The following is a 17582-nucleotide window of genomic DNA, read 5'->3' on the forward strand; positions in this document are numbered from 1 at the left end:
TCCGCGGCCGCACCGCCAGTGTTCCGGGCTCTCTGCGCCCCCACGGCGGCACCTGCGGCGGGCGGCGATCCGAACTCTTCCATATTCCGTTCCCGGGAAGCCCCCGGGCACTGAGGGGGCTGCCGGTGGGTCCTGCCGCCGGCCCTGGTGCGGGGCAGCGTCTGGCCACGCCGCCGCGCTGCGCTGGGGCGTGAGGCAATCGCTGGGGCTGAGGGTTTTGTCAGCCCGGCCTGGTGACCTGTGATGTCTCTCTCCCCGCTTCCCTTTCTGCCTCTCTTCCTCCCTCGCTCTCTTCTCCTCCCTCCGCCCCCGCCTTTTTCTTCCTTTTTAAAAAATTTAATAGCACAGAGAAGTTTCGCTTATTTTTGGCATGCTGGTTGTTGTTGTTTGATGGTGCGTTGTTTTGTTGGTTTTTTCCCTATCAGGTGGGGATTTTAGTGGAGACCGTGATCTGTCGCGATGAGTTTTCTGCTGCCCAAACTGACCTGTAAGAAGGAAGTGGATCAGGCAATAAAAGGCGTGGCTGAGAAGGTTTTGGTTCTCCGTTTTGGAAGAGATAATGATGCTGTTTGTCTGCAGCTCGATGATATTGTAAGACCAATTTTTTTTTTTTTTTTTTAAGAACTATACAAGTATACTTGTTGCATAAAAGAGAAGAGAATGTTGCTTTTGGCTAATATGGGGAGTCATGAAAAATTTGGTGACAGATATAGAATGAAGTGCTACTCTATTTATAAAAAGGTTTGAAAAGTAAGCATTGATGTTATTATTGTAGTGGCTGAGCAAAGTGCTTGAGGTAGACAAGAGGTGATATTCTAAGCCCTGCTTAAGCTGGTAACACATAAGAGAAACAGGCTTTATAAAGCTTGCCACCCTTTTTTCCTCATGTCTCAATCTAATTGTCATCCACCTTTCTCACTCTTTCCAGCTTGCAAAAACAGCTCATGACCTAAGTAAAATGGCAGTCATTTACCTGGTGGATGTGAACAACGTCCCCGTGTACACCCAGTATTTTGACATCAGTTATATTCCCTCTACTGTATTTTTCTTCAATGGACAACACATGAAGGTTGATTATGGGTAAGTCATCCTACCATTGCCTATGATGTCTGTAAGAACTATCAGTCTTTCTCTATGTTACTGTGTCTGGGGAAGGTAACATTTGAAAACTATCATGTTGTTACCAGCATCTGCATTGAGAATTCTGTAGGAAGCCAGAAGGATGTAAATTAGAGAAGTATTTTGAAATATGCTCTGATGCAATAAGTAGGAGAAAGATGTCTGACTCTGCAAAAAACAGTAAGAAATCATTAAAGTCTTAGACATGACACTGCACCTGTTTGACCTTTGGAGGTCACAGCATATTCCTGACTTGGTTATGCCATTACAAAGTTAGTGCATTCTTTCAGAATGACCAGATCAGAACCCCTTATCTCATGTGCATCTTTTCATGTTTTTAGGTGTTTTTTCTCTGAATACTTTAATGTTACAATTCTACCTTTGTCTTATGCTTATATTTAGGTCTCCAGATCACACCAAATTTGTAGGAAGCTTCAAAACAAAGCAAGACTTTATAGATCTGATTGAAGTGATCTACCGCGGAGCAATGCGGGGAAAGCTCATTGTGAGAAGTCCCATTGATCCCAATAACATTCCTAAATACGACCTTCTCTACCAAGGAATTTAATGGGTTCACCGGAGATGATAAGAATTACACAAATGGACGATGTTCCAGATCCCTTTTCCTTTGAGCACTTTTCCTCCTCTGACACTGTGGGGCAGTTTGAGCATTTATCCTGAAGGATCATATTGGTCTCCTTCTGAAGACAGACATTCTGTCACCTCATGCTTTGCTCATAAATAAAGCTACATGTTCATGCACAAGTGACTGTTCTTTGAGTTGTGTGCTGACCCCTACAAAACAGGCAGGCTGCGGGCATCCTCAGCTATGGCATCTCCAGTGCAACCTTCTTCATGGAACCAAGGCACTCTGTTATTTGTCTATTTAGTACCACTTTCATTCAGATTTAAGAACAGTAAACCTGACATAAATAAAAAAAACTATGCTTGCTCTCACGAGCATTCAACTGAATGTGCCTTTCCAATAGAATTTTACACTTTTACCCATTGCTGATTAATAGGAAAGAAGTTTCTTCTGAGGGAGTGATAACTGAAATCTGAAATGGATATAAACACAAAGTTGATGCTCTCATCTCTCTGATACCCATTATTACTGTTAATGGCTTTTTTGACTGAGAGTGGAATGTTCTACACTTGTAGGAGAAGGTTTCGTCAGCCTTCTGAAGGATGCTTTTTTGCAGCCATTGAACACTTTTGATTCCCACGGGCTTGAACTGGAAATTAAGAATAATAACTCTTTTGTTTACATTCACTTTAAAGATCGTTTGAACTTCTGCTTGTACACATTGCATGCCTCGAGTATGTACATTTATAAATTGTGTTTCCCACCTCTGTCAAGCAGCTGAGAGGAAACAGCTATGTCATTCCTTTGCATCAGTTTGGTAACTGCAGGTTGCTAGACTATTGTATTTCTACAGCAGCACATGTCCAGTATTCTCATTGGCTTAGTTGGCCTTAAGATGGAAATCACTTTACCTTCATGTGTCGTGTTTGGGGCACACCAACTCTGACTGGAGGGAAGGTAGTAGTATATACTTCCCTGATGCATTATTCGGCTTAACAGTAAATGTTTCAAGGAAGAAGGTGGATGTTCCAGCTCTTGAAAGACTTTAAACAATATACGGTACATAGAAAGGAGGAAACAGATTGTTTACATGCTTCTTCTATTCCAGATTTGGCTTCTAATGAAGCTAAGCACTTAAGCAAATGTTTTCCTGATAGTTTAGTCTGATTATAGAGCCATAACTATAGAAAGTTTATTATAGAAAATGATACTGCTGAAAGTTGATGTACCTTAACATCTTTAATTCAACTTTAAATTTCACAGCTAGCAAAAGGATTGTGGCTTAAGGCTTTCAACAATACATTTCTTTCCTAATAGTTAAGTTTTGTGGTTTTTTCTCAAAACCAAACAAACTGGTTTCAAACCTAGAACTGTAAATTGCTCCGCAGTGAGATGAAGGTTCTTAGGTGATGGAAAGGTACAGAGGAAGTTACAAAAGGAAGAGACCACTATCAAGAACAAACCAGTTGTACCTTTATTTATTGCCTCTCTTCTTACTTGTTCTGCTTCTGGTTGCAACAGGTGAATTCCTAAAGGCTGTCGTGGTCTTGGCTCTCAGCATGCTCTTCAAGTACTTAAAGACGGCTTGTAAGCAGCAGGAGGGTGCTAAGCCATACTTTTCTGTTCGAGCAGAGAAAGTAGGACAACTTATTCTCATGAGAAAGCCCACAGTTTTATTTAGAGGTTTACTGTTTGACACCCATTCCCAGCAGTATTTGTGTATCCCTTCCTGTATTTCTGGATTGTGTCTGCTCTGGTGCTGCATGCTGTGCGTGGAGTCGATGAACGCCAGAGTACACTTTATTCATTCGTCACCTCATGTTTTCTCTGCACCAGCTGATCAGCAAACACCAACCCACCATAGCCATGGGCAATGAAGGTCACATTCCTGGCTGCACTCTTTGCAATGAAATGATCCCATACATACATGGTATGCTCCTCGGGGCTGCTGCTGCCCCTCTTGGGGATCCACCAGACAGGCTGCGTAAAAGGAAGTGCTTCTTCCCTGGCAGAAAATCTCTCCTTTTCAGTGTCCAGATCGGTGAAGTTGTCATTGGGGTTCAGTACAATCACTTCCCAGTGGCTTTGCAGGGCCATTTTGATGAATGGTATTTGTGTTCCATGTCTCAGGCCCTCACTGACAATTATCCTACACTCCCACTGTCCAGCACAGAAAACTCCATGGTCTTGAAGAAGGATAATTAGGCTAGAGGAACTTGTTAGTGCATTCTTGCTCATGAAAGAGAAACTTCTTGGTTCATCCTCTGTAGCGTCAGTAGGAATATATAAACCTTCTGCAGTATGCAGACTCTTTCCAGGAGCTCATAAACATACTAGGTAATAAAATGTCCCAGAACTTCATAGCGTTTATGACTCTACTCATGTCCATTCTTGTAATAACTGAAAACAAAGGACTCATTTGTATCCAGGTGCCTCAGTTCCCCTTTTATATTGAAGTCATATTTTAGTTCCTCTTCATACTCCGAACCCTCTGTTAGTTTCCTCAAACTGAGGTCACGCTGTATTTGTAACCATTACAAATTAAGAAGGCTATTATGTCAAAGTAGTGATAGACCTCCACACAACACCTGCCTACCCACACCCCCATTGCATTAGAATTTAGATTTAAAAGCTGTTACAGATGAAATACTTGTTGATCCAGAGTATTTAGTGGTGATGTATAGTAAACCAGCTGCTTCTAAAAAAGTCTCTTAGAGATTTCAGTTTCGAAGTTCCAACAGCAGTAACTCATCTGCCTTTATTATGCCTTATTTCAGTTTGATAGTTAAAAATTTGTATGCTATCATGTTTATTTAAAGATCTGTTTAAGGTAGTTTGAATTAAAGGCTTTAAGAAGGAGGCATATGTACATGGTTCATTGTTCACTTGAACAACTTTTGTTGTGCTGTCTCCTAGCCATTATCTTGAAACTCCACTGAGTTTCAAGGGTGCCTTTGAAGTACAGGCTTTGGCAGCTGGAAATAGTCCATGTGTTATACTGGATCCTGAGTTTTTAAAGAAAATCAAGCTGCACTTACTAAGGACTTCAACCTTCCCGTAGCTTGTGTACCAGCATACTCTCCATGTTCTACCTTCAACTGCACTAGAACAGATAATACATGTATGTGTTTGCTTTCTACTAATCACTCCAGTTAGTCATTCATCCTTGAAAGCACTTGCCACATGGAAATACAGGAATGGATGACAGAATAAACTAGCCACTGTGATCCAGGAGTAGGAGAAAAGAAAGTCCATGCAGCAAACTATCATGAGGTTGGATTGAGGTCTCCAGTTTCAGATTATCTCTAATGACTGATATGAATTATACCAGGAAGAGATTTTTGTGCAGCTGAAAAATTAAGCTTAGCAGAACCTTCTGTTTTCCTAGTAACTCTTCAATCTACTACTGACTGTTACTGGCTGTAGAATGGCAAACAGGATATAACCTTTGGCGTGGTCAGAATCCTATCTTTACAGGAATTTAGTCCTAACACAGTCCTTATTTTTTTTCTGTAAATGGTCTGAATCAAGTTATATTTGGCAAGTTATACTATATACCTTTAAGTTTTTCTTGCTGGACTAAAATAAGTTTTTCAAAACACAGTAAATCACATTCTATGTTAAAAGTCACTATACCATCTGATAAAGCCAATTACTAGGACAAAAAGTGATCTGAATATTTTCATGTAAGCAACTTGAGCTGGAACCCAACTCCTTCAAGGAATGCAAGTTTCCTTGAGGTAAGGTGCTCAGCAGATTAAAAATTATTTCTTACACTCCCAAATTAAAAAACCTCAAAACCCAAACAAACACATTTTTGCTTTTCAGCATAGCAACACCACATGTATTTTCCTTTTGAGTAATCTCCACTGGGCTAGTGTTATTAAGTCCTCTCTTCAGAGTCATTCCTGTCTTCTGATTAATAGAGAGCAGGCTAGAAAATGTTACTTTCTCCTTTTTTATCTCATATAATCAGTACACATAGAAAAGGGGAAAAATCATATGCTATGATATATAATCCATTTACTGTCTTGCCAGTTTCTTGAAATGGAAACAGCACAAAGAAACTGCAAGGGCATCCATTCATCTACGATTTTTTCATTCTGCAGGAAGGCACAAAAGGCACAAAGGATATGGGAAAAGAGTCTGTTATACTACTGAAATACGGGCAATTAATGCAAAAGAGATAATACTTAGTAGGAAAGAAGCTACCCATATTCCTGTCATTGTTCCCATGAGATGAAGTGGGAGAAAAATGGACATATTTTAAGGAAAGATGTGTATGAAGAAAGGTGCAGCTTTCTGTAAGAATTAGGAATAGGTAGATGCAGTTTCCTCAGAGTGGTATGCTGTGGAGCACCTCTCAGTCCTTTTCTCTCCTCACCCCTAAAAGACTGGAGAGACTAATTTCCCAACATACTCTGAATCGGAAGTTACCATTCTCTTACTTCAGCTACTAAGAGCAACGTTGCTTCTTCAGTTCCAAAACACGGATATGTGATTCCAAATTAAACCCTGAACACCTACTTTACAAAGCATTGTGAAAGGTTTCTGAAGATTTCAGGAGGCAGAAACAAACAAACAAACACAGTTTTACATGGGGTGCACGTATGACTTTCCTTCCTAAAATTGCCTTCAAGATGCGAAATGAAAAGTTTTGAGGCAATTTGTAATAGGTTATCACTTAAGAGTTCACTTAAATAGCAGCTTAGAATTATATACTTATTTGTCCAGAGGACTGATTTTATTGTTGTAACACAATCAATTATAGAATTAAAAAGTAGCAATTCTAGATTGTTCTAGATATAGCTGCATAATGCATGTATTTTTTTTGTGGTAAGTCTGCATTCTAAATCAGTGTTGATTGCTGTTTGTACTTCATTGTCTGTATGCAATGTTTAAGGTAGTATATGCTAGCAGCCTTTACAATTGCTACCTTAATTTTAAAAAATCGCCTTTGGGGCAAAATAATCCCTCCTTCCCTTCTTCCCACTTTTCTGTTCGGATTCTAAAATGTTTCAGGTGTAACTTCGGCTGGTGCTTTTTACAGCATTTGGCATATTCTAAACACTACTGCAGTATAAGTACTATATAAGATCCATAAAGATTACTTTGTTTTCCATTTAAAACCACCTTATTCTAGTAAAGCCCAATATTACCGTATGCTCTCCTGTAAAATCTGTAATCATCATAGACGGAAATCTTTTTCACTCTGGGAGTGTAGACAAGTCCTCTGCATGAAAAAAATAAACCCAACCATGGTTTCAGTTTTCATTACTTTACGTACTGGGGTGTATATTTATAAAACCTATCAGTAGCTGATAGTTGCGGCCATCTAAAGTGCTCCAGATAGTTCCAAGTTACAAACTAACCTCTCATGTTTTTAATTTACATCTCACAGTAGGTTTAAGCTAAACCTCGAGTATGAAACTAAGCATTTGTCCACACCAGTTTTAATTCCCACTAACAAGAAAAAAGTAAAACAGAAAGCTCCATACAAAACTTACAATTCTGAAGCCGCCCTGAAAAAATACACAAAGCAAAAAAACCCCAGCCAACAAATCTTCATCTCCCCCCGGCTGTAGAAGGATTTCTAAGGGCATCAGCTGCAAAACACAGCCAGCCTGGGTTATGAGGGCGCTGCCCGGCTGTGCATCCCCCTGTCAGGGGAATAACCTGGCGGGGTCTGGCTGTCAGCTGAGGGAAACGCCATTAGCAAGGTGCAACTTAAACCTGGGTCGGGTTGGGTTCACCATTGCTTCTTCAGAAGCAGTGCGGTTTCCTCGATTCTTTCCCCAAACGGGTCAGTACGGAGCTCTAGCCGAGCAAGTTAAAGCAGGGAAGGCCTGAGGGGCAGCGCCGCGGGCGGGCGCTGGCTCCGGCGGGGCGGGGCGGTGCCGTGCCCGGCCCGGAAGTACCCGGGGAAGCTGCGCGGGCGGCGGCGGCGGGGCCGGGTAAACAGCTCCGGCTGTGTCGGTGAGTGCTGTGTGCTGCCGCCGGGGCCGCTCGCTCCCCCCCCGCTCCCGGCCCTTCGGCGGGGGAGGGGGCAGGAAGGCAGAGCTGCAGCCGGCCCGTAGCGTCTCAGGGGGGCCTGTGCGGCCTCTGTCCCCACGGGGCGGCCGCGGTGTCTGTCGCGAACGAGCGAAGCCGTCAGGGCGGTTGAACGGAGGGCACCGAGGCAGGGCTGGTGGCGGCGTTGCTGCTCCGCTGGGAGAAGGCTGAGGGGAGAGTGTGACAAGGTGGAATTGCTGGCTCAGGCCGCCGGATCTGCGCGTTTGTCAGAGGGAAATTGTTCTCCTTCTAGCGGGAGAAGCCGGGGCCGGGGCTGCGGGGCCGGGGCTGCGGGGCTCGGGCAGCCCTGTGTCAGGGCTGGGCTCATGCGGTGACAGCTCGGGCGCTGCCGCCCCTGGGTGGTGCGTGTTCTCCCCGAGCTGTCAGGCGGCCCCGTTTGTCGGCTTTTCCTCGTCACAGGCGTCGGAACTGGCAGTATTTTGGCTTTTCTTTATCGGTCTGTAGCTGTTGCTGTTGCCCACACCGGGGGACTATGGCTCTACGTTAAAAAAGCGCCGAGATAAGTAAAAGTCCCCGAACTTGGCTTCTTGAGAGACTCCAAACCAGCTGTAAACTTTGAAGGTCTTATGCCAGAATCATATAGAATATGTATAAAGAGAACACCTATAAATGCTGGAAGCTCTGAGGCTGTGTTCTTCCAGTGATGAAGTTTATGGATTTAACAGGAATCTTTGAATATTATTTAATCTTGGAGCCCTTGCAGTGGTCCTTTGTAACTCCTTTTCCCTCTATAGTCCAAGTGTGAACTGCTCATTAGTTGTGTGATTGCAGTGAGGAGTTAATCAGTAAATGTCTTAGCTGAGGATAAATTCTAGGACAGTTTCATTAACAATTCTGTCTATGCTGACAATCTAGAGCCTTTCGCGAGTGTGTGGCTGTCAATTGCTTTTTACCAAGGCCTATAGTGACAGGACAAGAGAAAATGGCCATAAATTGAAAGAGGGTCAGTGTAGATTGGACATGAGGAAGAAATATTTTTTACAATAAGGATGGTGAGACTGGAACAGATTGCACAGAGAAGCAGTGGATGCCCCATCCCTGGGAGCGTTCAAGGTCAGGCTGAATAGGCTTTGAGCAACCTGATCAAGTGAAAGGTGTCCCTGCCCATGGCAGGAGGGCTGGAATATAAGATCTTTTAAAATCCGTATCCAACCCAAGCCATTTTATGAATGTGTTTTCTTTGTTCTAGTTTGCTCAAAAATTATCTTCTTCTTTCGTAGTACCTGCTACTGTGGTCCTGCTTCCCTCTTAATCAATAAACCAGAAATTGTTAAGTTTGTTTCTTTTTTTGTTGTTGTTTTTTTCCAGTAGAGAAAACCATGTCAGGAAGAACATCATCTTCAAGTCATGTCAGTGTAAGTGTTCCCAAAATTTCCAACAATTTCTTCTGAGGCTGTGGGTGTCCTAGGCTGTTCTGATGTGTTTGTACAACTAAATTCATTCTTCACTGATCTAACTTTTGCTTTCTTGGGAAACTGTTTATTATGGTAGCAGTCAATACTAATGTCTATTGTTGAACATCTATTGATACATGATAGCATTTGATTACACATAAACAGGGTGTTTTCCAAGTTATTTTAAGACCTAGACTAACCTCTAAAATTTTAGAGTAAGTTGAAGTAAGTAGAACAGCTGCAAAACTGTGTAAAACTTGGTATCTGCAGAGATGTACTCAGAGGCTTCTTATGCTGTGTATATTTTTTCCTGAAATATCCCTATTAGCAGTAGTTTCTAGCAGTGGGAGTACTGGTGAGAACAAATGGTAGACACGGCAATCACTGGTGTGATTGGGTAAGGTCTAGGAGGTCTAGTGGTTTAGAAATAAGCTGTTCCCAGCACTGAGTTTATGCACTTTCTCTGGCCCTTCCTCCTACAGGTGGAAACCTTCAGGAAAGTATTGCTGGTTTAGATGAGGAGTCTGCTGAGTGCGTATGCACATGTATGTGTAGAGTTAGTCACTTTTTGTTTGGGAAAAGCTGAGACAGCTGCATACCTTGTGTTTAGCATAGATTCAGACCTGTCTTTCCTCTTGACTTTGTGCTTGTTCTCTAAGTTAATAGTGGACACTGTAAACCAACATCTTCTTAATGAGTGCAAGCATTGGGAAGATGCTGTATGGTGAGCTGGAAGTGTTGCTGGTTAATGTATCTTGTGCTTTTTATCTCTTTCTGTCAGTTGTCTCTTCTTGTTTACTGTGTCTGACTTTATGTGTACTTTAATGTTGTCTGTTATGTCATTACAGAGGTTACCAGAATCTCTTTAATTTTAAATGTGTGTTAAAATTCTAGATAACTATGTGTTCTTAGGAATCTCATAGCAGAAGCTGCTAGTCTGGCAGCAGGTGGAGGTCTGAAGTAAGAAATCTGTTCCTAGCCATTACAGCGCAGATCATTAAACATGCATTCTGACTGATAAACGTGTTTATAGGCCACCTCTAATACAAAACCAAACAAATTTGGAGCAACCTACTTGTAGAAGTTCCCGAATAAGAAAATATCTTGTTTCAATCCTTACATGTTGATTGAAAAAGAAGGGAGGTACTTGTATGGGAAGTTGTTGCCTCTGTGTAACATTTGCTTCCTTTAGACTTTGAGAAATCTGTTATTAAAGGCATATTTGTTACAATGTTTTACCAGAAAAAGCAACTTGAGGTGCTGTATAGAAATTCAGGTCTAATTACAAAAAACTTTAATCTTACTTTCACAGAAGTGTAGAGAAGGAGTTAGAGCACTCATGATTCAGACTGAAGGATTGAAATATTATCTCCTTATGGTGCAGCATGCTTCGTTGTGGTCTGTCTGAAGGACTACCTGCTGAGCTAATTAATGCAGTTGTGGTGTTAGTAATTAAGTTGTTAGCGTCACTGTTCTGGAATCCCTGCTTGTAATTTCACGTTACAATGCAAGGCATCCGGTGGCTTGCAAATCAAGTTCATAGGATACTTTACAGTGTCCATTGATGCCTTAGGTTTTAACTGTTGTATTTTTCAGATCCTGTATGTAACTCTGTATGTATGTAACATACAGGGTATGTATGTAACTCTGACACTTCATATAGCCTGTTAGCTACTGTTCCCTCATACTGGTTGGACATAACAAACCATCTCTTGTCCTTGCATCTCAAGGACACCTTGTTGTCCCAGGCCCCAAAATATGTAAACTAAAGCCTCTGAACAGGGGGGAGCAAACTTGGGGTAATTACTTCATTGCCTGAGATTGTAATTGGAGAATTAACCCTGATATGCAAATGGACCAAACTTATAAAAAGTGTGAAGAAAGTGTGACCCAGGGTCCATCTTGGGTGTAGCCTCTTGACTGCCCAAGGTGTACCTTTGAAGGCCCTTCAAATAAATACCTGCTTTTATTCTCTTAATCTTGTGTAGCCTCTGTTTTCAGGTAGCCACCTCAATCATATGGAGTGACTTCAGCTTTTTCCTGGCTGATCTAGATTCAGTTTGTCTGAAAGATGTAAATGTTGCATTGCCTCTCTGATACATTCTCATCTAGTTGTATCTGCAATGTCAGGTTTTGCTTCTCAGGATGCCTGGAGCAATAGCAATGCTTGCACTTTTATTCTTTCAGTTGATAATATTTTAACTGGTTTAATTAACTGATAGGAAGTATGAGCCTGTTTCCTTGTCTTGATGAACTAGTACAAATTTAGTTTGATCATTTTTGGTTTGATTTTCAATGAACAAACCTTTTTTCCTATATATTTTTTTCTGAATTGGTGAATTTCTGTGAATTACTGCTTTCTCTTTCAATAATTACTATCAAAATGCTGGTTCCATTTCTGTGAGAGTTGGCAAGGACAATAGCTGATACCATTTTGAGTACATGAAAATCTGTTTGATGCTAAGTTATCATACCAAAATACTTGTACTATTATAAGATGTAATTGTTCTTCATCCTGAATTTTTTCTTTTGAGAAAGCAAACCTGGTCCATGACATTCAGCTATTTTGTTTTCTCTTTATCATTCTCTAAGCTGAGACAGAGTGTAAACAAATCGGATTGAAATAAGAAAACTGTGCCAGTAGATTGGCTGTCACTTTTTTGTCACGTCTGAAGATGTAAAGTTAATGAAATAGAGCTTTTTAGATGGTTCATGTGTTAAAACTAGCTCATCATATGGTATGACACATGATTTGGGATCATGCATTAATGAGGAATGCATTTAAAGTAAAGGCACAGGTCAGGGCTTCCCTTACAACTTTATTTTGTCCAGTTAAAAAAACTTTGTACATGGCTGTATGTCAGCTCGTAGCAACAGTGGGTAATTTAGTTTTACCATGTGTAACATCATCTATTTTCAGTTTCATATACCAAAGAAGAAAACAAATGCCAAGTCAGAGGATGTCCAAGTTCAGTCCCCTTTGGCAAGGCTCCCAGGTTCCCACCATTGTGACTACCCTTTAAAAGAGGTAAAGAGTTCTTCAGAGTGTAAAGTGTGTAGGAGAATGTTACATGAGGCTTTGTTTTGGAGGCTGGGTTTTTTCAACACCAAGTGCTGCCTTGTGATAAGAACTAATCCAGGTTGTCTTGAGAGAGACAAGTGTGTAGGTCTGAAATCTGCTTGCAAGCATACATTTACAGAATTGGGAGTCTTAGTGCCATGCTTCCAGCCTAAATCATTGAAAATAAGAGTTTGTCCTCAGGTGTAGTTTGAAACTATCTTGAAAATCATTAATTTCAAGGTAAATATTATACTATTTTTTTAGTTGATTGTCTTCTGACTCCTGAACTTTTAGGTTGTATTTGAATCACTTACCAAACTTCTTGTTATGATATGGACATAACTTTTACATTGAGTTTTCAGTTATCCAAGAGCTTAAACTTTTAAGAGAATATATGAAGTACTGTATGACTCTTGACAGAATTTTAGGTGCTCATACAGAAATAACTGTATTAAGACCAAAGACTGTAAGAGTCTTATGGCATCTATTGTGAGTGAGTGTCTGGATCATCTCAGTCACATATAGAGGCAAATATTTGCCTCTATAAATCTGTTTCAAATTTAGTAAGCATTTCAAATGTCAAGTGTTAGAAACATGTTTTGCTATGCTTTTTTCCTTCAGCTCAGCATCCAGAGTTTGTTGCTGGCTTTAGTGCTTTCAGAATCATGGGCCTGGACAAACAGGCTCCCCCTCAGAGGAGGTTTAAAGATGTAGTGAGGGAAAGTAGGAGTTTTTTTTGACTTACAGTAGTGGTGGTAATGTGACCCAGGTCTCTTGGTAGGCCAGGTCATTTGAGAATGCTGCAGCAGAGGCTCACTGTGGGGTTGTGTTCTATACTGGTAATGCTTTCAGTGAGCAGAGCATCCAGTTGCAGTCCGGTTTTGAAATGGGAGGTAATGTCTCCTATGGCTACAAGCAGCAACCTCTCAGGCAGATCCAGACAGCACTTGAATGGAATTCTTCCTGTATTTCTCTCTGCCTCTATAAAAATCATGATTAGACTGGGTGAATTGAAAAATACTTTATTTCCTTGTTATTTCCTGGATGTTGTCTCATTTTCCATTTCTTATTTTTCCTACCTATGTCTATATATTTCGAACTTTTCCATGTAGTGGGGGATTTCATATGCTTTAAGCACTGACTAGTTTTTATGTTCCACTTAAAAAAAAAACTTGCCTGTGAGTTGTCAGAGCTTGCACCATGTTGTTTGAGAAACTTTGTGCAGTTTTTAGTGATTTGGATGTATAGGTCTTTCCTGTGCTTGAACACCAGTGGTACAAGGTGAACTGGGTGTTGTTTGAAGGCAGCAAGAGGGGAGAGCACCTTCAAGGCAATTTCTTGCTGCTAACTTTAACAATGGGGGTATTTTCCATTGGAGTTAGTCCCCATGGTAGGGAAAAGTTTGATTTGGGAATGCCCTTTCAGACTTCACTAAAGCTTGTAAAATACATGTGGGTGTGAACTTTTCAAATGCCTTTTCAAACCACACTTAGAAATGAAGATAAGTTTGTCTGCTTTCAGCCTGAGTGGCATAATTTTCAAGCATCTCTTGTGTTTATTATATTTTGAATTTTAAGAAATGAGGATTAGGAGGAGGTAATGGCAGAGGGCAGGAGGTTTCTGGAATTGCAGGAATAACTGTGTTTTGGTAGGGCTTCATTTATTTAATTTGAAAATATAAATACTTTCTGGTAAGAGAATTTGGAAAAAACGAAGTCTTGCTGTTTTGGAGTTTCCCACCTAAGTGCCAAACCTTCAAATTGCGTTTCCTTCTCAGGATTTTATATCTTTTATATCCATATTGTAACCTGTATAGTTTGCCTAAATGCATGGAGTTAGCCTCTACTTTCTGCATCCTGTGTATTTGTGGTTATGTGGAGCAGGCCTAATATTTAAGTCCGTGTTTGGTATAGTCCCCCTTGAAATAGGGAAACAATGGAATTGTCCTGTATTTACATATTTCTTCAGGAGAAAAACATTCTATTCAAAGATCAGGTGGTATGTGGCCACTTTAAACCACGCAAATTAATTCTTTGCAAAATTGCTGTATATGCTCTGCATGGCTTTGATATAATTGGTCAGTTGCATTGTTTCAGTGTCTGGCATTGTCTCATTTTTCCAGTGCATTATCCATTATGACATATTCATGTCTTTTGAAATCTGCCAATTTGATTTGTTTTGTTTCAGTGGAGGTTAAGTGCCAACAACAGAAAGCCTTCAACAAAAGGAAAACGGCAAAAGGAGTGCAACAGACACAGCTCTAATGATGAAGAATCAATTGGGTAAGAAGTCATCTCAAAATTAGTTTATCTCTGTATATTCAGAGTTTCACAGTCTTTCTTGAAGATGGGTGTCTCTGGTCTCTAGCTAATTATTTGTGTCATGCAGAGATGGTTTTCAAGCTCACCTTGAGAGAATCATGCTTCAGTGGTCTAATGGCAACTGTAACCCTTCCTTTGGATAATCCCAACACAAGACATTAGAATGAGAGTGCAGCACTTACTAGAGGAATTACTGCTTGTTAACCTGCTTGGAGTCCTAAAAGGTGTTCATTACTTTCTAAGTGTAAATTGTCCTTCTAGTCCTAGGTATTTTTAGATATTTAAGAAGCTTCCCAGAATTCTTTTTCTTATCCCTTTTTGTTCTGTAGTCCACACTCATTAACCTAAGCTTTATCAACTCTTACAAACAGTTAAAAAACCCCTTAAGCAATATGGTGATTAGTAGTGGAAGGAAGTAAAAAAATGAGACCTTTTTCACCTCTGTGTTTGTCAAGGCACTTAAGTAATTAAGACTGCTGATGTGCCACTTGTTTATTTTCTGTTGCCAAGAGCAAATACATTGGTTTCTTTGAGATTATGGCGCATTATTTTATATGATAAAATCATCTTCTGCAGAGTTGTCAGCTAGGTAATTGTTTTATCCAAGAAAATTTTGAAGCTGTAATTCCTGTAGTTGACAAATGGAAACAAAAATGTAGAACTAGATTTATTAGCAGCAGCTAGGAAACATAATGGCTTTGTGACAAAATGAATATGTTTGTCTTAATGAAACAGTTGTTATTTCCCAAATCACTTAATTCTAAATAAATGAAAAAGCATTCTCTGCCCTATTTTCTGACTGCAACTAAACTTGCCCATAAGTGGTTTCTTATCAGAAGAGGCTGTTAAAAATAAAGTGCACAGGTAATGAAAATGAAGGTGATTTTGACACTGCTGAGTTCTGTGGGTTTGAGATATATGAATAGTCATTGTTTAGCCTGGTCTGTATATTCAGAATGCTTCAAAGTGTTGCAGGGAAGAGCTGAAATTATAAAAGATGCTGTATTTATTTTTCATACCTCCTCAGAGGCATAGCTGTCAGTTTACATGTACTTAGCTCAAAAAGCTTCTGTCAGTAACTTTTAACTGAGGAAGCAGCTCACAGGGTCAGCCTTACAGAATTTAATTGCAGTTTTCTGAATTTTATTTGTGTTGTGACATAGTTGATATTTGATATCAATCTCTAAAGGTCTTTCAGTAAACTTTGAACTGATTTTTGACATTGAGGAGTTTGGTTTCTTTAAAGCTAACTTTAGATCTGGTGTGTATTAATTTTCTGTTATATATGTTTTTTTCAATATGTGAATAGCATTTATAGGTGTTCCATAATTTTTACCCAAATTGTTATCAGCCCAATTTTCTCATGATAGTGAGAAATTATTTAGACTACAAAGACAGCAAATATTCAGATATTAAACATGTGCATTTTTCAGTTCCTTGAAAAAAGATGTGCATCTAGAGAGTAGCTGGAGGCTCTCTGTAAAATAAATTTACTCTCCTATCTGCAACGGAGGTTGTACTAAGTGTTCCATTTGGATACTCAGTGCTTCTCAGAAAGTCAAAATCAACAAGGTGACCTCATTGCATAAGTGGAAAGAGCACACATGTTCTAAAGGGGTGGTTTTTGTTGAGCAAGAGTCTGAGAACTGACAAAATTCAGAAGAGGAAACAGTGAGGTTGTGTGCTGCAAGTCTTTCTGATGCAATAGTTTTTATTCCCAGTGAGGATTTTTTTTATTTGCATTGCAAAGCAGGAAATAAGTCTTAATGACAAACTCCTATTAGCTTCTAGTATTTTAAAAACAGTTTACTTTATTGATAGGAGCCAATCTCAGATGTTTAGGGAGGCATGTTTCATCTAAAGTGTTGCTTCAGGATTGTTATTGCCACTTAATTTTAGTCAGAAAGGACAAAGTAGATATATTAGCACAAATCTACCTTCACATGGGTGGGGGTTTTTTAACTTAAATTCTGGATTCCAAAATTTGGTAGTTGGTTGTGCTGTCATGTGAGACCAGGGGGGTTTGTAGCAGCAACTGCAGCTGCTCTCACTTGTACAGGTCTGCTCCTGGGCTTGTGAAAGGTGACTGTCAGGGGATTTGTCTGTGATCCCAGAGACGGCTCCTAGGGCAGGTTAGTTCCCTCGTTAGGGGGGAGGGTGGAAGGAGTACTTAAATAAGATGTGTGCAATTCTTTCAGGTCAGCAATTTAAATGTTCAGTGAAATACATGTCACAGCTGAATCAAGCACTGGCCCCATAGCAGTCAGGTTTTTGTTTATATAGCAGTCAGGCAATCATTTACATACTGGTCCCCCTTGCTCTGACAAGTGCATTTGGTCAGTAATAACCACCTAGTCCAGCAAAGCAAGGAGGTTCATAGGGATGTTGATGCTTGCTGTTTGTTGGTCACTGACTTCTCGTCAGCTGCTGGAAGGTCAGGACCTTGAATCTGGGACAATCAGAAGCTTTCCTCACAACCCGGTGTAGCCAGTAAATGTATCAATCAGAGTTTCCCATTAATGATAGTGTATCACATTGTTCTTTTGGGCTTTGAAAGGTCAAGGAGCTCCTGGGCTGTGCATCTGCTGCAGAAGCTCAGATAGCTGAATACACATCAAGTCTATCAGTGGCTTTATTCTGTAAACACAGGACAGATCCTCAGCTTGTGTGAGAGCTGAGGGAACAACCCTCAAATGGTATGTGACATCCCACTGCCAAAATATTTATTTCCCAAAACTTGGGTTTACTAGTAAAAGAATATAGGCATGAAGATGGTGGTGTATACAGTTAATAGTAATTTAGTCCCAAATGAGTCAGTAGCCTCCTGGTCTTATTTTGATCACTTTCTAATACAAATTTGAATGAATTGGAGACAGCAGGTACAGCACTGATGAGTATATGTGTGTACGCAATATGATCATTGAGTAAGGAACCATATCAAGCAGCTGTGACTATTGTGTGAAATAGAGGTCAGACATTTTCCCCAAAGAGATATAAACAACTAATAGCTTTTGTTCCTGTGGTTTATA

The 17582-nt window shown here is 40.3% G+C and overlaps 2 protein-coding genes and 1 pseudogene across 10 annotated transcripts in view; 2 read left to right on the top strand and 1 right to left on the bottom strand.

The window, feature by feature from the left end:
• The first annotated feature begins 2 nt into the window (after nt 1–2).
• TXNL4B (thioredoxin like 4B) lies at nt 3–2092 on the top strand. The gene is made up of 4 exons (XM_039557889.1): nt 3–125; nt 426–591; nt 929–1080; nt 1522–2092. The coding sequence occupies exons 2-4, from the start codon at nt 460–462 to the stop codon at nt 1685–1687; spliced, it is 450 nt and encodes a 149-aa protein (XP_039413823.1). The 5' UTR covers nt 3–125; nt 426–459; the 3' UTR covers nt 1688–2092.
• An 837-nt stretch (nt 2093–2929) lies between these two features.
• On the bottom strand, nt 2930–7418 carry LOC104687022 (annotated as a pseudogene).
• Nucleotides 7419–7608: 190 nt separating this feature from the next.
• Nucleotides 7609–17582, top strand: part of SENP7 (SUMO specific peptidase 7) — a 44934-nt gene continuing 34960 nt past the window's right edge. For 3 of the 9 annotated variants that reach the window (XM_010395888.4, XM_019283849.3, XM_019283852.3), the window contains exons 1-4: nt 7609–7681; nt 9086–9132; nt 12092–12199; nt 14420–14514. In XM_010395888.4, coding sequence (XP_010394190.2) covers nt 9097–9132; nt 12092–12199; nt 14420–14514 — 239 coding nt within the window. In that variant the 5' untranslated portion in view covers nt 7609–7681; nt 9086–9096. Of the gene's footprint in view, nt 7682–7731; nt 7945–9085; nt 9133–9653; nt 9717–12091; nt 12200–14419; nt 14515–17582 lie in introns of those variants that run through there. The other 6 variants (XM_019283848.3, XM_019283851.3, XM_019283847.3 and 3 more) reach the window with 6 other exon arrangements.

This window comes from Corvus cornix, chromosome 1 (assembly GCF_000738735.6).
Source record: "Corvus cornix cornix isolate S_Up_H32 chromosome 1, ASM73873v5, whole genome shotgun sequence".
In the NCBI taxonomy this organism is placed as follows: domain Eukaryota; kingdom Metazoa; phylum Chordata; class Aves; order Passeriformes; family Corvidae; genus Corvus; species Corvus cornix.